The following is a 21,888-nucleotide window of genomic DNA, read 5'->3' on the forward strand; positions in this document are numbered from 1 at the left end:
TGCTATTATGACATTAAAAAAGTTGGAAGCGATGAAGTCACATTTCCATTTCATTTAAGAGTTCTGGTACTGTTTTAGGAGTGAACACAGCTTTACTTGCAGCTTTGCATTTTCAGGACAGCTAAGTACAGGCCCATTGCTCTTGCTGCTGCTCAGATGAGATCTGCCCAGTGCTCAGAGGAAGGGCTAAAGGACAGATAAGGGATGAGACATAAGGTTTTACCCTGTGCAAATAAGATTCAGATGTTGGTTCAAATCCCATTTGCCTCCTTGGAACAGCAGTGCTTCATGTGAATATATTTGGCTTAGTTCCTGAATATAAAATGGAGTTTGATAACTACTTACCCTATGGGTGCATTTCTCAGGAAATTAAACTGGAATCTTAAAAACTTCATACATCTATATTAAAGCCCAAGAGTGACAGATAGTCATTTTACAGAAGAAACTTGAAAATATTTTTAGATTTAGTTGTGTATCATCCTAATGGAATAAATAAATTTCTTCTTGGCCCGAATTGTAAGGGAGGCCAGGAATGTGTGAGAGGAAATTTAATTTATATTGAATTGACTTTTTAAAAATTTTGATGCAAAACCCAGTCAAAGATCTCTGTAGATAAGAAAAAGGAAAAGAATTTCTACTGTCACCTTAAAAACCTGTCCAATACATACTGCTTGTCCAAGTGAGTATCACCCAATTAATCCCACTGGTTTTGATGGGAAGGATGAAATACTGTGAAGATATTTGTGAAGACTAATAGCCTTAGTTGGGTAGAGTGCCCTTTTTCTAATTTTCTAATTTAAACAATTAAAATGTTATTTAAAATCCATTATATCCTCATCAGACACTGACTTCTTTTGACCAATGATTTTTAAGAAATCTTAGTTTTAACATAAAACATGGATGGTTGGAAGGACTGGGCAAAGGGAAAATTAACAGTGAGGAATGGAAGTAAACTGAAATGGTGGAAAGGATGAAAAAGGGAGTATTTGTGTGAAGTAACTACTTGTGAATTATTCAGCAGAGGGTCTTGTCTCCAGATAGGATCAAGCACACATTTCTATTGATGAGTACCATATAGGTAAACTTCGAGAAGTGAGACCTCAGTATGTATGTTTTGGTTGTGCCCTATAATCTAAGTATTCTTAGATTACTTGAAATATTGTTACTAAGTAGTAGTAACTTCTTCAGATAACCATTTTTGGTTTTATTTGTCAGTTTACCTCTTGAAGATTTATCCAAATTAAATTTCTTTTGTGTGATTTTTTTTTTTTAATTGGGCCTTTCTGCTGCTTATTACCTAAATCAGAAAATACGGCATGAGCAGCACCAGAAACTTTTCTAATTTTGAGGGAAGTGTTTCATCAGGACAGGCTGCTAGAGAAGAATTCTAGACACTTAGAAATGTAAATACCATTATTGACTTGGTGAACACTAGTGCCTAGGATAAAAAGTGAGTTTCTAACCACAAATTTTGAATTTTAATCAATAACACAGAAGGCTTTTTCTGCTTGAAATACTTGTGTGTTTATAGTGTAGGTAATTATCACATTAGAAGAACAGTTAATTACTATTTCTTTTGAAATCATTAACATGACAGCTTTGTGAAATTTATGTATTTTCCAAAAGTGTTGGCTTTATTTTGTTGGTGATTTGAAGTATGTGCAAAAATTAGATGGAGCAAAACTCCCTTGGTAGTCCAGTGGAGATAACAGTGTCACTCACGGTTTGTTTGAAGTTATTCTCTGTATGACTCACCCATCTTTCAAAGCACAGAAAGCTATTTCAGCCAAATCATGAAGATAATATGATGCTTTATTAGCATTTGAATCATAAAAAACCTTTTAATATTTTGTTGAGCTAAACAAAGTTATCTAATAAATCTAGTAAATCTAATATTATTTAAATTGTAAAGCAAAGCAAGAGGTATGTTACATAGGATTGTGGTTATGATTATTTTTACCAGAAATCTTGTAACTGTGTCCTTTGCTCCTTTGTGTAGGGAGTTGGTGTCTCAGTCCATGGACACTTTCGAGTTGCTACAGAAAAGACTGTATTTGCCATGCCAGAAACAGCAATAGGTAAGTGTTTTAACAGATGATCACAAGTGTTTAGGGTTTCACTGTTGGTGTAATCAGGGTGAAATGTCTTTGACTGAATGCTTTGGTGGTAGGGAAAGAATTTTAAAAGGGAATTGGAGACAAGCATGTATGGGAAGTATTTTCTGTTAAATTATCAGAAACATACCTGTGTTCTGGCAGTTGATGATTCAGACTCTTAACTGTGTAGACTGACCCAAAGGCTGTCAGGATAAAACTTTCCTGAACAGAACTAAGTCTTGCTACAGATGGGGGCAGGTAAAGTCTGAAGTTCCCAGTACAGGTACACCAGCTTTACCTTGGGAACTCAGTATGAGTCAAACTGAGTGTACTACAAGCTGCTCTGCTGTGCTAACGGGACAGATTTTGGAATTCCAGCTTTTCTTGTAGATTATTAATGTGGACCCATCACAATTGTGCACAGATTGTGTCTAGGCAAGATCACAGTGTCTTCAGTGTCGCCTTTTTTTCTTTTATACAGCAACATGTACCTTGTGTTTTCTAATGTTTGATCCTACGGTTTCTTTGTCAATTCTGAGAGGTACAAAAAGAAATGTATCCCAGTGCTACATAAAGATACAGGTATGGCTCAAGAAAAATGAGTCAAATTAAAGGGAACTCTGCTGATGCAACTGCCAAGCACAATAAAGCATAATAAACCACCCAAATACAAGCAAGCTCGTTACCATTTTAATTCCTGAAAAAAATATTAGAGCAATTCCTGCTAGCTGATAAATGCAATGTGTTTTTTATTGCTGAAGAAAAACTTAGTAAACTAAACTTAAGCTTTAATACAACATGTGTTTTCTAAGCTCTGAAGTTTATAATCAGTTGTTGTGTATGAAAAGTATTTGAAGTATTCATATTTGTATTTTTTGTTGTATTTGTATTGTATTTTTGTTGTATTTTGTATTGTATTTGTATTTTTTCAACAAAACAGGTTCATTGGCATATGAAATTATTTTAATAATAAAACTACCTTCACTTTCTTCTTCAAAGGTGACGATATGAGTAGTTTTATATTAACAAGAGCTCTACTTTATAGAGATTTCTTGTGTTGACAAGGACTTATTTAAACAAAAATAGACTGAAGACATGTGAAGGGAAAGCTTAGAACTTGCTTAGGAAGGAAAGTAATTAAACCTCTTTTAGGATCACTTAGAGGTAAAACCACTGAAATCTGTTTGGATTTAAAGGCTTAGCTGTTTTGATCTCTGTGGGGTGTGTTTAAAATGTCTAGCTCTCTAGATACTGTATTAGTTGTTTTTTTTCATGTGCTCACTTATTTCAGTAGGCATGACACCTTTGCTGAAATGAAAACAAAGCATTCATTCAGCTGCTCCATTTTCACACAATTATTCTGCATTTGTTCACCACCATAAATAAAAAGATACAGATAAATATACCACTTAACAAATAGAAAAAAAAAGACAGTTCTAGACTGTAGGAGTTTGACATAGACAAGATAAAGCACTGGAAAGAAGCACAGAAGTAGGAAGGTGTGGAAAAAAAACTGGTGGGGAGAACAAAGGATCAAAGTATAAGGTATGGGCTGTGAGGTGATGTTGCACTAATAATAGATACTTTCTTGCATATCCCTGCTAAATTTTTAGCTTTCTAGAAGTCAATACTAATAAATTCCCAACCCCCTCTGCCAGACAAGGTAAGAATGTGGCAGCACTGCCTTTCTTCTGTTTGGCAAATGCAGTTGCACCTTTGGGATTACAGCAGAGCATGTTGCTCCTGTGTCAGAGCACAGACTGCAAGTCAGCAGTACAGGCTCATGGCCTGGGCAGCCCAGAAGTAACACAGCTCTTCTCTTACTTCACTAGGAAATTGAAAAATGATTGCTAAATGCTAACAAAAAACCAAAAATCAGGTATGGAATACATTAAGACAATCCCATCAGCAAAGAGGTTTCTGCTCTTTATATATATTTATATAGGAAGTGTTACTGAGAAAAGAGCAATATGTAGAACATAGATAAAGGAGAAAAAGGAAGGCAGGAACATTGAAAAGGATACAGTAGAAGCTATAGCAGACTATGCAATCAAGTAAGTTTAAAATGGATTAGGTAGACCTTCACAAATCCTATTTGTAAATTCCTTAATTAAAGAAACCTTCATTCAATTTAGGTTTATTTGCTTCTAAAGCTACTTAAGCTAATCAACTTCACAGTTTATTTAAAACTGATTTTCTGTGTATGGCCAAGTGGAAGGACACTGTGGATCCCAACAGAAAGATTTTTCATCTGGAAATGTGCTAGACTGTGGGGAGAGCAGTAGTGCAGCATCAGTATTATTTTAAGTACAACAAAAAGAAAAAAAACGTTGTTCTGGTGGATGGGGAGAATAATGTAATAGACTTTTTGCTTTGGAGGGCATTTTTAAGCTGGGTTTTACTTTTAAATGAGGTTGGTTTTTTGGTTTTTTTCAGTAGAAGGATATCTAAGGGGAGACAGATGAATAGAAACATAAAACTAAATAGAAGTCTTGGCATCACTGTTATGATAGCTCAAGCTGAGAAGGTAAAATGTAGAATAGACTATTTGAGAATGTGAGTACATATGAAAAAGAAGGTAAGTGATGAATTGGAGTTAATACAGCTTAGGACGTTTAAAGGGTTTCAGCAAGGCAGTCAGCATTTCAGGAGAAGAGTTGTATGTCTCAGTAGCCTGGGGGATGAGGAATAAATCAATTAATGACAGCACACACATCAGTGGGAATAGAATACTACAGCTGTAACTGATAGGAAGTGACTCCTAAACCCAACCTTTTGATGTATTAGAAGCAGCAGAACAAAAGGAAGACCAAGTGGGAACCTGAGGAGAAGCTGAGAGGGGATATTAATAATAATCTTAGATATTAAGATTATTAAGAGGGAAACACTGAAGAGCAGCTGTCTGAAAGAAACCTCTCCTTATTCCATCCAAGGGGGAGGGCTATTCAGGGACCACTAACTTCCCATATCTCAAAATGCTTGGAATAGGGTCTTTCTATAATACATACATTGATTCCTGTGAACAAATGAAATTACTTGTGAGAGAAAAATCACCATCTTCTATCAGAACTTCATTTAAACTCCTTACATACATCTGAATTTTCCTGGTTAACATCTCTTCTTTGGCGAGTGCCTTATGAGTTTCTTATTGCTCATTTATATGCTTTTTTTCATTTGTTTTTATGATTAATTTGATCTGTTCTCTGAAACTGAAAAAAAACAAACCACCACCACACCTTTAATTTCTTTAAAAGACTTTCAGTTTCATTAATGCACTATTGACATGATTTCAAGGTAGTAACTGGACCCTTCTTTTATGCATTCAGATTTCTGAAATCAATACAGCTAAGCTAAAGTTTTCTCTAAGTACATTTAAAAAGATGTCTGAATTTATTTTTTGGTGATCAATGTATGTAACAGAAGGTAGATACTTTCCAATACAACTCTTAAAAATATTTAAATTCCAGTCACAGCTTTTAGTTTTTAAAAAAATTATCCTAATCTGTAGATTTAAAAAAGTATATAAGACAGTTATTAAACTGGAGAGTTTAATAATTTTTTTCTTCATTTTAGCTTAGTCACAGTCCTGCCAAAGAGCCAAGTACTAAGTTAGCATCTTTTGCCTCCACCTTCAGGGAGACCCTGGCAATGTTGTTGATCTGTTGTTGAATTCTGAGCCCCAAAATTTGTTCAGCTGAGCTGTGCAAGAGGCACTTCATCAGTGTTTAGTATTTTTATTGTAACAAAAGATTTCAGTGAAAATGCAGCATCCAGTTTGAGCTTGCAGGAATTATTTCACAATTCTTTATGTCCTTTCTGCTTCTTTGCTGAGAACATACTTGATTTTTCAAGCACCTAAAATTGTCTCGAGTTGTTGGCAAATAGAATAAATATTATTGTTTGCTGTATGTTTGTAAAACATACAGACTTTATACAGGGCCAGTGGAAAGGATGAAGTTTGGAAAGTGTTCAAGAGTTTGCTTTTCTGAAAAGAAAAAGAAATGTCAAGCCAAGACAAGGAGAAATTTGGGCAAGGTTTCTGTGCCTATGTAAGGAAGATGAAAGTGAGACAAGAAAAAAATAGCTGCTAGTGATGATTAGTACAAGATCTCCTGCCTTCACTTTTGTTTTGTGTTTTTTTGTTACAGGCCTTTTCCCTGATGTAGGTGGAGGGTATTTCTTGCCAAGGCTCTCAGGAAAGGTTGGCTATTACCTCGCACTAACAGGATGCAGGCTGAAAGGAAGAGATGTGCTGAAAGCTGGCATCGCTACGCATTTTGTAGAATCTGAAAAGGTAATGTGCCAACTGTGCTGGCCAGGGCACAGCCCACAGCCACAGTGGGAGGTCTGGGGTCTTAGCACCCCAATATCCTGTTACCAACACAGGAGTCTGCAGAAGTGCACTTACATTAGCTGGCCATGCCCTGCAAACAGGGATGGTGAGACACCCTCAAGCTGTCCTTCTAACACTTGCCAGGTGGTGACAGCTTTGCTTGAAGGAAGGAGCAAATGGTGCTGATTTTACAATTCCACTCTTGGAAGGGCATGATCTATTCAGCAGAATGAAGTTGCTTAAAATTCGTACAGTTTAGACAACATTGTATGAAACTAGAGATTTGTACAACTGCAAAGTTTGCAGTGAAGGTAACACCCCATTAAAATGTTCTTTCCTCTCAGATTGGTGCAGCCTGGCTTTACCTGCAGCAGCTGTAGCTGCTTTGGGGGGCTGCACTAACAATAAACTCTGTTTCCTTGTGTTGTTTGCTTTGTACTTCTTTAAGGTCAGTCAGAAAGTAAGGGGAGGATGAGGGGGTGTTTATATACATATATCTTACTGTAGTAATAACCCAAGTGTTTTACTTACTTGCAATTAAATCTTATTTTTAATAGCTACCTGCCTTGGAGAAAGACCTGATAGCACTGAAATCTCCTTCAAAAGAAAAAATTGCAGATTTATTGAACTCTTACCACATGAAGGTAAACTGAAATTACTGAAATCAAGCAAAATTGTTAAATATATGTAGACATTTTTTTTATCCTTGCTACTGATTATCTTTTTTTTATGGTTGAAAATAACAAGTTTCCACACTCTGCACTCTGTCCATAATAGTTGTGTTAGCCCCATGTAACAATGGGCATGAAAATAAAAGGTTTTGCCTTTACAATCAGTGGCTATTTTTACTCTTTTGATGTGCATTGCAGTTCTCTTTCAAAAGAAAGAAAACTTCTAGAGTCAAACCAGTATTCAGTGTTACTCAGCCAGTTTATTACTCTGCTGTTGTTCAGCTTTAAAATTAGCTGTGTCTACTCTTGTTATTTCTGTTTTATAATTACTAAGTTCATAAATAAGATTAATTGGAAAAATAAATGGGATAAGCTAATTTACATCATATTACTGATTATTTTGACAAAACAGAGTGCTGTGAAATAGGAGTGATTATATGTTGCAGTATCCCGCTTTACAGGATGACACTGAATGGAAAAGGAAGCTGTGCATTTTTAGTTATCAGAGCTTAAATGCCAGGGAACCTTTTCAGCTTCAGCTGCTGTTCCTGAAACATCTTCTTATGTCCCAAACCCCTTAATGCCAGAAGATGTGAAACATTTGACAGCCTTCCCACAGAAGGCTGATGGATCTATCACACACTTTGTATGTCTAAACAAAATTTTGTTGAATGACATAGAAAAGAGAAGGAAGAGTAAGGCTTTTTTTTTTTTTTGGTCATTAAAAAAGCATAAACATAGGAGTGTATATTTTTAAAGAAAATGAAAGTTTAAAAAAAAAAAAAAATCTCTGATTTTTGAGTAGATTTATCTACACTGACTTTCTTAATGTACTAGACCAGGAGTGCTTTGATAGAACAATCAGAATTGTGTGCAAGATAAGTACCCAGACAAATACACATACATAGTAGCTCAGAGCAAGCACTGCAGTATGAGGCAACAGCTTTAGCATTCATAGGATAGAGAAAAGTTCATATATACACACTGCAAAATTGTGATTCATTAAAAATTGTACTGTCTTATGAACATTAAGCGTTCATTTATGATATGATATTTCTGGAACACAAGTCACTGAAATTTTTTGGTACTGATACATTTTCAGTCTAAAATAACCAAGTAAAATATGTATTTACTTTTTAAATAGTGCACAATTGATCAAGAAAAGGAGTTTGTACTTGATGAACATATGGAGAAGATTAACAGGTATTCAGCAATCTTTTAAAATTTTTTATTCTTGTGAATAGAGAACATGAAGTTAAATCTAGTTAAGAGTATTTTACAGATAAGGTGAGAGAAATTACCTCCAGGTTTAAGTAACATTTAGTCTTTAGGGAGTGTTAGCTGAAGCTCATTAAGTACTTCACTCATCAGTACATTAAATACTTAGACAAAGTAGTCCGATTCATAACCTATGGCACATGAAAATGAACGTTTTCTGTAGATATGGGCTGGGAGTTTGTGAGAGTAACTGTTCTTGTTCCGTGGACCAGGAAATGTTACCTAACACATTTACAGTACTCATTGGGTTAAGGCCATTTCTATCGTAGCTTGGAACTTCTGTGTATCAGAAAGGGAAGGAGAAATGAGTGAGAGTGATAAGAGAGCTAAACTCTGGAAGAAGGATGGCAATAACTACATTTAGAGATAAAAGATGTTGACACCAAACCAATAGAATGGAGCTGATAGCGAAAGATTTGCTATGTTATAAAAATACAGCTAAGACTGATGGTAGTAATTGAAGTTTATAGATAAATACCAGAGTTTGTAAGGTTTATTGAAAGAGATTTGTAAAGGAAAAGGAGATGCTTGAGTTACTTGAAACTGAGCAACATGAAAGACATTGTTAAGAAAAGACAAATCAGCTGGTTATGCTGAAGCAGCTTGTTAACTGATTTTTTTTGTCTTTAAGCATTTTTTCAGCAAATAGTATGGAAGAAATTGTTAAAAAGTTAAAGCAAGATGGTTCTCCTTTTGCCACGAAGCAGCTAGAGGTAAAGTCTTCGATGTCATTTTCGTTAGAAATTTTAAGGCTGGTTTTATGGTTTCTTATTATAGGGCAGACTTTATTTACCCTATAGGGCTTTGGACTGAGAGCCTCAGGTTCTCACACATAGTCCTGAAGGATTCTCAGAAGTTCTACTCAGACAAGGGTATTCCTTTAAAATCACAGAATGTGAGCACCATCATATGGTGCATAAAACTGTAATTTAGTAAAAAACTAAACTCCACTTTCTTTTCCCCTCCCCACAGTCAGGGGGCTGTTGGGAACAAGTGTTCTCTTTATAGCTTCTCATTTTATTGTCAAAGTTTGGAATAAAGCAGTGCCAGACAGTGTTGTTGTTTTTCTTCCATTCCAGATACCTCATTTGGGTAAACAGCAAAAAATGTATTATCACAAAGTATTTTTTGATCTTTCTAATGCATTTCTGAGTGTTGGATGTAGTCACTGTTCAAAAAGCATGCAGCAATGCTACACACATAATTCATACTTCAGCCTCAAAAGCAAGAAGCAACATACATTCATTTATAAATAATGTGTGTATTTTATTTTTTTTTTCCTTTGAAGTATCTTTGTTCAGGTGCCTTGTTAAAGTTTGGTTTGGAGCTAGTGAAATATTCCAGCTGGATAGAACTGAAGCTTTTCTCCAACAAAAGGGTCCTTTTAACTTTAGTTGCAACTCACAGAAGAAATCTCCTTTCATAGTAAAATAAAACATCCACCATCTTTGACTTTGATATGAGCAGAAGGAATTTTATAAGGTAGTATTCACGTTAGGCACCCTATCACTTTTTTAAAAAAAAATTTAATTCAAAATGTAACATATTGTCACTGGAATTATCAAACAGTTTTTGAGAAAGGAAGTTTTAAGATCATCTTTGTGCCAGCCAGTACATCTAGTACATTGCAAGAAGTTTAGCATAGGTCTTATAAAAGCAAAATTGAGTAAAAGGAAAATCTAATTTTTTTCCCCCTAGTATCCAAGTTTCATTGGATAAAACAGTTAAATGAGTTGGTGCCAGAATAAAAATTTTATCTGTTCGTATTATATTGATTTGGTTTGGTGGGTGTTGAAAACAACCAAGAATTATTTGTTCTTTTTCCTTATTGTTTATGGTAGTACATTTGTTTAACAGTTTTAATTCAGAACTTAAAACTAAGTCATCTGTTGATGGCTAAATTAGGTCATCTACTTCAAAGTTACAATTTTGTGTAACTGATTTTTTAAATTCCTGAACAACAACAACAAAAAGGCTATTTTGTTGCTTCTTCAGTTCTCCTATCTCAGACTATAAAGTCTTTAATAGAACTTTATAACAACTTTTTTATTTTATGTGATTCATAAATGAATGTCCTTGGAGTTGACCAGAGTTTCAGAACAATTGTCTGTTCTGTTCAAGAGATAAGACTCTGTTAGTATGACTTGCTTCAGTCCATGCATAAATTCATGGGAAAAACCCCATGAAACAAATCCCACATTTTCTAGCAGATGCAAGACTTCATTGTGAACAAACACATTTCAGAGGAGTTTCTGACAGCAGACATGCTGTTCTAAGCAGTAGGATTAGGCAAGGTTGTGAAACCAAGGTTTCACTTTAGTGAGCCGGGTGAACCACTCCAGGTACAGGAGCAACAGCAAATGCAACTGATAAATATCATATCAGCTGATTCAGTAACAGCAATGTCTATGCTTACTCTCCTTGTTTATCCCTGTATTTATTATATGTATAAGTAAGCTTATGGAATAAGCCTTAACTGAAGGTTTAATACAAATATCCTGATTTGGAGGTACCCCTTGATACATCCACCTTGTACCTTGGATCAACAGATACTTTTTAGTGTTAATAAAATGGAACTCCTAGTTCTGCAGTAATCCAAGTATGCTGTGAGCCATGCTATCCCAAGTACCCTGTTCTCTTTAACCTACAGTACTCCTGCTTTTTACTTTCAAAACATTCCTGCTTGGCAGGCTGTCACATATCTGAAGCTGAAATATTGCCTGAAGAATAATATAAAGTTGTTAAAATTCTACTTGAGAATGACTTCATGAAGTCCATTGAAGTTCACATTTTGAACCCAGCTACAAACAGGTGGAAACCTAGAGAACTAACACTTTGAACTCAATAGTTTTCAAACCTTTAAATTGGTAGCACTCCTTTGTTCCCAGGATTTACATGAGCCCAAAAGCTTTAATCTGAGGGGCAGGTGTACCATTTCTAGTGGGATGAAGTAAACATGTTGGGTCAAAACCTGATAAGCATCAGATACTTGACTTATTTTCACGTAATGCTTTCTTAGAGGTTTCTGGCAGGACAGTACACCTTCTGAGCACTGGCATGTTATGGTTTAAAAGCTTTATTGTCACTAAGTGCCAATGTAGAGTGCAGGACACTGCAGACTAAGGACTACAAGACACATTGTCCAGATCTTCTGGTCAGGCTGGGATGCACATAATAGCTCCTGAAGCATTAATGTGTGTGCAGCAAATGGGTGAGGTAGATTACAGGAATGACGCTTGGTAGCGTTGGAATCAAAGCAGCATTCTGAAACTCTCTTAGCAGAGCAGTGAGAGTGATGTACTGTCCTTGGGAAGCTCCTCTAGGACCATTGTTCCCTGTGGTGGAACAAATGCATTGATAGCTCAGAAAGTAAGTGATGGGCATCTTCATCTGTTGCAAGGGGAGTGATGCACTGGACCTCTGTGAGATTTTGGGGTTTCTAAGTGAAAGAAAGTCACTTTTCCCACTTGAAAGCTTGTAAGGGAATCCACTGTGTCCGTGCCACTTAATACAATCACCTTGTGTTAGCATTTTATTGGTGTTAAGTCTACTGCAAATTCAGCTTAGAGCTTTTGGGATCATTGTGTCAAAATCAAAATGGTTTGAAAGATACTGAAATAGATGTCAAATATGTCTATGAAGACTTTTTTGCATTTTAGTGCTCCCCACTCCAGCCTATCCTGTCTCTCTTTCAGGCTTGTTCCCTAGCACCAATCCCCTCTCTTTGTACAGAGAATGTATTTATAGCTACACTGGTGACTCATTTTTCTGCAATTACACCTACCCATTTTCCTGCCGTGCTCCTCTTCCTCCAGCTTGATTTATGTCAGTACCTCCTCCACCTTCAGCCTCATTGATATGCCAAGATAACCAGTCTAGTGCATCTAGCAGCTGCCTTAAGTGCTGTTTTCAGATCTGCCCCATTCCAGTGCCTGCTCTGACCAGAACTTGCCATGACCATTTCACCCCTGGAACCATCTGGCTGTAGCATGTATAGCATTTAGCCTGGTCTGAGCAAAGACTTCCTAACCTAAATGACAGAATGTGAAACTCAAAGGAGGAAAGGCCCAGTTGAAAGGTGAGGCCAGCAAGAGCATCTTACAGGAAATAAGGGGTCCAGTTAAGAGCTGCCATCCATCTGGGACCTACAGAAGGGTGTAGTTAGAGGTACAGCTGATTTCTTAATCTGCTGAAAGGCAGGTCACTGTTGGAGAGCTTGACCAGAACTCAGGAACTGTTGCCTCTTGGAGCCAGTTTTGGCCGATTCTTTGCCAGCTTCTCTCTCAAGCACCGTGATTACATGCAAGTTACAGAACGACAGAACCAGTGCTCTGAAGGCACAGTTCCAGAGACTCCTGCTTGTATAGCAATCACATGTTTTCCAGCTTAACTAGGCAAAATGGGTCACTGCTGCATCAGCTGGTGTCTGGAGGGATGAAGAGTAATTGGGAGCTAGAAAAAATGCTGCTGATGACTGGAAACCTGCCACTTCAGGCTGTGGTAAGGAGCCTTTTGCAGTGAAAATAATGTAAAGAGGCAAATCTCACCATCTGCTGCTTTTTAATAGTGGTAAAAATGTCCTAATTATCATGAAATGTCTATTGTACCATGAACGATACATGTCTTTTATTTATTACAAAGAAAGGACATGTTTACATGCTTAGAGTAAGAAAACAATGATAAGCAACAATGAGATTTAGCTCCTTTTCCCCACAACCCCATGAAACTTTAAAGCTCAGTTCTTTCTACTTGACTAGGATTTTTTTTCTCCCCACTTTCCCCTACTGTTTACTGGCATGCTATTCTCCAAAGGATACTCCTGAGAGCCAGATTTACAGCATTTGTTTGTGTGCTTTAAAAGAATCCTGTGTGTGGCACAATGTTTATAGCCTGTACTTCTGTCAAAAGAAAAAAGGCAAGACCTCCAAGCTTCCTATGAGCAGAGCAATGCAGGGCAAAATTACTTCAGTATCTGTTGATCCCAGACAAGAGCCTGGATAAATATGTTTGGTTTATTGTAATATTTTCTTTCAGTTTTCTTCTTTGCGTATTGTTTGGACTTTGCAAATGATTGTGAAGCAACAACTTGTAGTTTGTTGCCAATCTCTCTATTATTACCTTACTACTCTGTAAAACTTATATGCTAAGTAATACTAGTATCATCTACAATATCAGTAAATCTAAGAGCAATTCACATTATATATATATATGATATTAAAAAACAAAATGTAATTGCTTGTAACACTTGCCTTCACTTATCAAAAGATTCTTCTTGAACATTTATTTCAAACTACATTCATTTCTCTGGCTAGTAGTAATTTGGGATAGATGGGACCTTAGGAGTTCTAGGTTTTCCACAAGTGATGGTACATATCCCAGAGATCTTGCTGATCAAAGCTTACACAGGAAAGTTCATTTAATGTGACAGCTTGGTGGGAGAGGGAGCAGGAGGAATAGGTGTCACAGAGGGAGCTCAGGGAGAAAAGAGCCATCATTTACTTTTCACTAAGTTTAAAATGCACAAAAGACAGACTTGCAAAAGTGTCCAAATTGAAGAAAATAAAAATCATGTTAATGTCTTCCCCAGACTATTAATAAGATGTCACCTACATCTTTAAAGCTGACACTCAGACAGCTCAGAGAAGGAGCTTCCATGAGCTTACAAGAGGTACTCCGGATGGAATACAGGCTGAGCCAAGCGTGCATGGTAAGCAACAGCTGAGCCCCTTGTCCCTTTCCAGCCACAGGAGGGAACAGTTTCTCAGAGACTAAAAACTTTATGTAGATTTCATCAAGAGTTTATAGGTTTTAATTTTCAGTATCATCTTTGTGTGTTTGTGAGGCTTTTTTCCAGTTTCATGTTATTATATGTACTGCAAAGGACACTACATTAATGACAGTCAGAGGGGAATGTATAAGACTTCTGTTAAAAAAAGTATGAAAACATTAATATATACATAGTGTTTCATATTTGGGTTGTAATTTTAAAACTGATGTTGTTGAACAGGTTTTCTATTTAAATTACTTAGTCCTCAGTGCCTCAGTTCCCAGCAGCCGGGTGCAAATAGTTGTTTATGCCTTTCCAGAGTGTTGTCTATGAAAAATTTATCACAGCAAGAGATTTTAGTGTTATTTGTAATAAGTGCTGAGTACTTGGATAGCATATGAGTAAGTGATCCTTCCAGTGGAACAGAGCTGCTAACTGAATTACCTGAACAAACGCCTTAAAGGGTTCCCCATGCCATCCTTATTGTTCGTTTTGTCACATTTTAAAATGAGGTTTTTATATGTCTGATTAAATGATTTGTGATGGCTAAATACTTGAAGTGAAAATCTGTCTAATTCTGGTATGTTCTGATGCCTGACTAAAACTAGGATTGTGGCTCTATTACTGATGAAGCATGCTTAGGGATTTAAGTGTTACATTTACCTTTATTAAAAAATAATTGGATGTTTATAGGATTCCATTTAACTGCAAAGTGCTCCAAATACACAGAATACATCACAGTTCCTGAAGACTGCCCTTTTTCAGAAGAATTCCTGATACTGCACACCTTAGCCCCATCATGTGAAGCTCCTTTGAAAAAGATCTGAGCTGTTAGACAGAGAGAACTACTGCATAGTGCCTGATCAGCTACAGGTCAACAGACTGATTTTAAGAGATATGGCTGCATTTAAAGCAAGAAGATACAGAGCTCTTTAATAAGTAAAGAAAAACTAGGCCTAGAAAAGTACAGTACAAGTGGGATTTAACTGAATCTTGAGGACTTGCATTTCAGGCAGAAGTGGGATAGGGAAAGATGGGATAAATAGGTCATGTTACAGCTTTTTTTTTTTATAATCTTTCAGAAAGGCCATGACTTCTATGAAGGTGTTCGAGCAGGTAAGAATCCATACCAGAAACACTCCTCAAGCTTCATAGCACACAAATTTACAAATGTGGTGCTTCTTTGGAAATCACTACCAGTGCATGCAGTGACAGCCCAGAGAAAACTTCCCAGCTTTCCATAGGTTTTGCTTATTGGACTTCTGTGTGGCCAAAATGTATTACTGTTCCAAAGCACAAGAGCAATGTTGTTGCCTTTGTGTAACCTCAGTTCTCAAACATTATTTATCCACCTAGTTTCACCATTTCACATTTAAACCTGTGTCCAGGTTTAGTGTTGCTGCAGGGCTGGTTCAGCCAGCTACACAATGCTTTAAGACTCAAAATCAAGAACAACTGTTTGTATAGAAAACTGTTAGAACAAAGACTTACTTTCCCCCATGTCCAGAATATCTCTGAATGGAAGTGTCTTATTGTTAAAAAACTGTATACATAAACTCAACATTAACTAATTCAGCATTTTCAAGCATTGGTCAAGAAAGGTAATGGTAAAAGTAGAGCAATGTCTCAGCAAGTTCATCCAGGGGACAGACTTCAAGCCTGTCCTTGATCCTACTGCTGATTCACTGTGCTCAAACCCAAAGTCACATCTGTTAGGAGCTGTAGCAATTATTTATGTACTGTTCATCACGAGATGAAATAAAGCACAGGCATTTCTTTTTCCAAGGAGCTTACAATACAAGGCATTTGGATGGATAACTTTTGGTTGGACTTTTAATTCACATGCTTACATACTCAAGTATTATCACCTCCTCGTCATTGTTTTATACCTGTCTTTATAAAGCAGTTTAAAATTCACTTGAGGAATGGATATTAGTTGGAGTGTCTGCTATTAGTAACGCTGTATTAAAGATAGCCTGGGGTGAGAGATGCAAAATTTATTCATACAGCATCGGGAAGGTTTCTGATTTTAATTAATTAGTCTTTAGCACTTATTAGCAGACACTCCTTTGAAGAATTTACCACATGTGTTGAGAAGTGGTTTTATTATGTTGGTAATGGGGACAAGGATATCTTGAAAATACTTTTCCCGGGATATATTCTAAATCAGTATATAAGCTGCTGAAATGTAGTTATTCAGGAAGTGACAAACTCCAAGTTTGAGAGTCAGAGGAACACCAACTGAACTTCTCCTTGCAAGGCACAAGGTCATGAAACCATCTGGGACTGCAGTACAGTACAAAAGCAAATCCCTTGTCAGTATGGCCAGGAAATACACAAACTGCCTGTAAAGTGAGAGGCTGCAAGAATAGCAGTTGGGGAAAATTCTCTTTTATACAGGATGATGAAGCAGAAGTTCAGCAATATCAGGGGAAGGAAAAAAACAAAACCAAAGATCCAACTGCACTGAGGGGATTGCTTATAATAATAATAATAATTTGTTCCTAAAGAACTTTTGTTCTCTGCTTGCTGCATAGATCTTGTTCTCAGATTTTCAGTCTTAGCATTGTTTCTCTTGTTGCAGAGGAGGGTAGAATCTGACTCCAGACCACTTTTGTAGTTTGGGCTAATTTCATAAAAATCATTATCCATCAATGTGTGCTGAGGATCCTTTTTAACAGGAGGGGATATTATTAAGTACTTCACAGGACTAATAATAATAATATAATTAATATAATAAAATATATTATATATACAATAATAAAAATGTTATGTATTAGCTTTTTCTTTCTTAAAGCTTTACACTTACAAGCATTTAAGAGCCAGCTCTTGACCCTCTATACCACAAGATCTACTACCAAAAGAAGTTGAGTTACAGCATTCAGATTTTAGTTTGTTTCTCAGCAACCAAGGGCCACAGGTCAGGTTTTAATAATACCTTTCATCTGCTTCAAACCATAATTTCAAAAGGCTTTCTAGGGAGTACTTTAAAAGCTTTTTAAACCTGCTTTGACCTGAGGTCAAAATTTCTTTTTTTTTTTTTTTTTTTTTTTTATTTAGCCAGTTTTCTTTCAACCTGAAAATCTGCTGTGGCAGTCTTCCCTGTTTATGATTCTTGTGATTGGAGCTATTAAAGAAAAGCCAAAATTCTTAAAGCATAAAACACATGGATCATATTTCATCAGCATTTTCCTATAAAACGGTAAATGTGGGCTTGGGTATCCTTAGATTTGGTATCAGTTTTTCACCTTGATTAATAGAATAATATGTAAACTAAGAAATGCATAGGTCTGGGTAATTGCCAAGAATTGTTTTTTGAATCTGACTGCCTAAGAAAAGCAGTCATTTTTGGAGTCAGTGCTCAAACACATCCAGGTGGGATACAAGCTCAGCAGCAAATCTCAGGGACAAATATCTGTTAAATCACCCTCCTAACCCTTTGTGCAAGAATGTGCACTTGAAATGGAATTGTAAAGGTCTTCTACATCTTGCTGATGCTGCAAAGATGATTTTTCTGTGCAGCTTCTGCCACCTTCCCTGCAGTGCTGGCAGATGTGAGCTGTACCCTGGGCACCCCAGGGCCCTGCACGAGCTGAGAGATTTTATAGCAGCAAACAGAATGTCAGAGGCTTGGAAATACCAAAGTTTTGACTGTGTTGGAGGAAGCTCAGCCAGAAGTCCAGTAAAGTCACTGCTACTTAACAGAGGGGTTTGGGATTTTGATTAAAAATGGTGAAACATAAGTACAAACCCTTAACACGATGTCTGCGCTCAGTTTTTTTCATCATAAGGAAATTCCCTTAACCTACCTTAGAAGTCTTCAAAATTTTTATTCTGTTTTTGTAATGATTGAGCTCAAGCTGGAGAGATACAAAATATAAGGAAGTTAATGCAGAGGGGGAATATTTTCATGATACTACTAGAGAACAAATATTTTATCTCATACAATATTAAAAGCTTCACTGGGGAGACCATTCATGAGCATTGAGTTTATCCACCAGAGTAAAACTGGCCACAGATCCAAACAGAAAGATGAACTCGAGTAGACAGCAGTACCCTGGAGTGGAAAACTGGCATCATTTACTACAGCATGGCAGAGAGGAAGCTGTAGTAACATACACAGACACTTCTTCCTCTTTAATTTAAACCATTTCTAGTCACAACAGACTGTTTTGGCTAGACTGTGAACTTCAAGTGCAATTGAAGAAAATCATTAGATAAATACTATTCTAGTGGAATAAATATAATTGATTTGGGACAATTACATCTTTTGACCCAAGCCAATGAGTGATTTCACCATGTTCAGAAATAACTTGGAAGATCACAGCTTTTCAGTAAGTTACCAGTTGAACAACATAGTGAAAACACTCTTTTACAGGACATTTCTTTTAAAGAATTGTCCTCATGGATTCTGTTTTCTGTGGAATTGCAGTTTCCCACATAATAGGTTACTTTTTACAATTCATTTGTTTCTAAGGAGTCCTTAGTTCCCTATTTGCAAGTAAATGGATGTAGGGCTCCGATTTGCTTTGCTCTTTAGGGATATAAGCTAGAGTTGTGATGCCTGTAAGTCTTTAGCTGTGGACATATTAATTACCCAAATGTAATTTAAATGGATGTTTATTTTCTAGCCACTCTCAACCATTGGTTAAAGACAGAAAAGTTAAAGAGAAGTTTTCAAGTCACATTTTTTACTACAGGTTGCTAGGCAGGCCATAGTGCCTGTTTTTTGATAAGCACGGTCTTTAGGTAGGTTTTCTTTTCAATGAACATAAAATTCTACCCCCTTACACATTCCTCATCTTGGATATTTCTAGTTCACTTAGTAAGAGCAAAGTCAGTTTAGAAAAACACAACAACTTACCCAAAAATAGTTGCAATTTTCTGAAATATCTGGTCTGTGCGAGTGTCATAGTTCACCTGCCTTTGGACTCATCTCACTCCTAACTCTTTGTCAGAAAATGAACAAATAAAGGCCATTCTCAGGAGAGAAATTTGAAAGGTACTCCCTCTTCCTGCCTATCCTCTCTTATATGCTGTGGGCTGTGTTGGTCAGGTTCCCCCAGGCCACAGGTGCATCTCCAAATCAGTTGCTGATCGCACTCATCTGAAGGGAATTTGTGTTGTGAGGGTTGATGGCTGTCAGTGCATCCTAGGGAGGCACAGTTCTTACAGCTGTTCTTTAAATGATAAAATTTTCCCATTTTCAGTAGCACCTTCATGGGTTTCTTAAAGCCTGAAAGGTGCTTGGAAGGATGCTCTGGAATTCCATTCATTTTTACACACAAATTAACTCCTTCTTGTTTTATTGTTGGCTAATGCAGCCATTGCTGACGTGCCTTCAACATTCCTGTGACACAGGGAATGTTTTTTGGGAACTGGCATTTTCTTTTAGCCTTTTACATGTGATTCATTCTGTGATAGTTTTTATCTTCAGTGATGTGTTTCCCAGGATGCAGCATAAAGTCTGTCTGTATACTAAGATTATACAGATTGTCACGGTTAAATCTACCCAGGCCTCAGTAGCTGTCAGTATTTACAAATAAACACCCTCGATTCTCACTAAGATACCCTGCTTTACTCTTTCCTCATGAGTTATTTCATTATTAGTTTATGTGTTTAAATTATCTTTAGGCACTTAGCACCACTGAATCATCTCCTGTACTCTCCAAGAGTCAGATTTTGCACAGAAGTGTGAAAGCCTTGTCCAAAAGCAGCATCGTAATGTTCTGTTCCCAGGCTCCCATGAAGAAGTGTAAGTCAGCCAAGAGTGGCAGGTCTAACTAAACCACTCATTTCAGGCCTATCCCTTCAAATCTTGGGCTACTTCTGAAGTGATCCATTGTTCCTTGTATCATCCAGCAACTCCCAGAGACAGCTCTGGACAGGTCACAACTCAGGAACTTCTATTAGAGTAGAAATATCTGTTACAAAAACTGCTTTCTCCAGAGCACAGATTTGTGTTCCCCATGCAATCACAGTAGTGATCTGTCTTGATGCACTCTTAAGTCATTTTAATTAAAGGAAGTTTACAAGTAACTTTGGTGTTTCTCTGTTCCACCTGACAGTGCTGATTGACAAAGACCAGTCTCCTAAATGGAAGCCAGCTGCTCTAGAAGAAGTCAGCGATGGATTTGTGGACAACTGTTTTAAACCACTGGGAAATGACGATCTCAAGCTGTAAAGATCAAACCTACTGACATCTTACGTATCTGCTTAGTTCTGTGGTATAAAATTTAATAGTAATATGATCAGTTGGACAAGACTTTTTTAGCTAGCCTGAGATTCCCAAGGCTTTTTTTGTTTTTGCTTTTGTTTCTGGTTTTTTGTTTTGTTTTGTTTTGTTTTTGCAGTCGGGAACATTCTCTGTAATGAGAAAATAATTGTATCTCTGCTTAATAATGGGAAAAATCACTTTCAGGCAAATTCATTTTTACTGCTTTACACAGTGATTAACATTTAATTTTTTTGCATCAGCTCTTAGTTCAGGAGGAGCCCTTGGGGAAAAGAGCACAGTTAAGGGGTGACCTAATCAGCAGAAAGTCAAGAGACCTTTTGTGTTCTTGACTCTGTCACTGATCTGGTAAATTTGGATTGTGCCGCAGGTTCTTCTGCGTACAATGAAAATAAAATATGGTTAAACCTTTAATGCAGTCAGAGCTACAAAGGAAAATGCAAGACAGAATCCGTGGTGTTAAATATCCTTTTAAATAAAAGCTCAGACTGATACAGTATTAGTCTGAGAACAAGAAATTGTTCTATTGATTTAACGTTTGTTCATTTTTCAGCCTTGCTGTGTAAACATTGTTTCAAATGTGATAATGTTGCCAGAGCCTAAAGCACATTTCTCTTTGCTTGCATAGCCCATTTTTTAAAATGTCATTATGTCTGATTCAACTGCATAATGAGTATTTCATGATGTCAGAAAATTGCTGGTTTTTCTTGGTCCTACAGTGGTAAAGAAACAAGTGCCTCAAACCTTGCTGTGAGCACCAAGCAGCACGTTTCCAGTGCATTCAAGGTGGCAGGGTTCTGATGCTGATAATACATGAAGTTACACAACACAACCAGAACCCCTTGATACACATATTTGTGGGAGGGAAATTATTTTTTCTATTGTGTATGCGACAGACAGCTACTAATCTTCAACATTACGCCTTCTTTTTTATGCTCCATCAGATCACGTAGCAGTGTATCTTCCTACTTACTTCTACACTTACAGGCAGGTCACAAGTGCAAATTTTGGCTTCTCTGAAGACCAAAGGAAGAAAACTTCTGTTTGAATGCTGTAGTCAGTAACCATCACTGGGGAGTCAAAAAGAGCTGCAGCAGAACCATTGCAGTTTTCAACATTGGGCAGTTCTTATTACCAACAGCAATGGTCTGCAATGGATCAAGGCTCCTTCCTTTCTAGGAGCTGTTGCCTGGAAACAAAGTCCAGGAAATTCATGCATCAAGGTGAACTACCAAGAGTGACATTCAAAAAATCAGAGGTGAGCAAATGGAGAGCTAAATCAAGAAAAAATGGCACCTTGCTTTGGCACTAGAGTCTTGTAAGATAAAATGGTTAAAATTTCAGCTGTGAGTGAAGTATGTTACCATGGACATACTTGTTATGAGACTGTCCTTGAGTTTAGTTCCAAAAGTAATTGAGATTTCATTATTACCTCTAGAGTAATTCTGAAAGTAACAGGTAACTTTCTACCTCAAGCCAGTCCCATAAGAAGTGCAAACCTCTCCCTG

General features: G+C 36.9%; 1 protein-coding gene across 1 annotated transcript in view; it reads left to right on the top strand.

Annotated features, from left to right (window-relative positions):
* HIBCH (3-hydroxyisobutyryl-CoA hydrolase) overlaps positions 1-20,901 on the top strand; it is a 37,410-nt gene extending 16,509 nt beyond the window's left edge. Inside the window, exons 7-14 of the mRNA XM_058839668.1 lie at positions 2,000-2,078; positions 6,245-6,390; positions 6,987-7,073; positions 8,245-8,303; positions 9,010-9,091; positions 13,966-14,085; positions 15,228-15,261; positions 20,214-20,901. Of these exons, the coding sequence (XP_058695651.1) occupies positions 2,000-2,078; positions 6,245-6,390; positions 6,987-7,073; positions 8,245-8,303; positions 9,010-9,091; positions 13,966-14,085; positions 15,228-15,261; positions 20,214-20,329 (723 nt within the window). The 3' untranslated portion in view covers positions 20,330-20,901. The remainder of the gene's footprint in view (positions 1-1,999; positions 2,079-6,244; positions 6,391-6,986; positions 7,074-8,244; positions 8,304-9,009; positions 9,092-13,965; positions 14,086-15,227; positions 15,262-20,213) is intronic.
* The last annotated feature ends 987 nt before the right edge of the window (positions 20,902-21,888 follow it).

Source organism: Poecile atricapillus, chromosome 5, assembly GCF_030490865.1.
Source record: "Poecile atricapillus isolate bPoeAtr1 chromosome 5, bPoeAtr1.hap1, whole genome shotgun sequence".
Lineage (NCBI taxonomy): Eukaryota > Metazoa > Chordata > Aves > Passeriformes > Paridae > Poecile > Poecile atricapillus.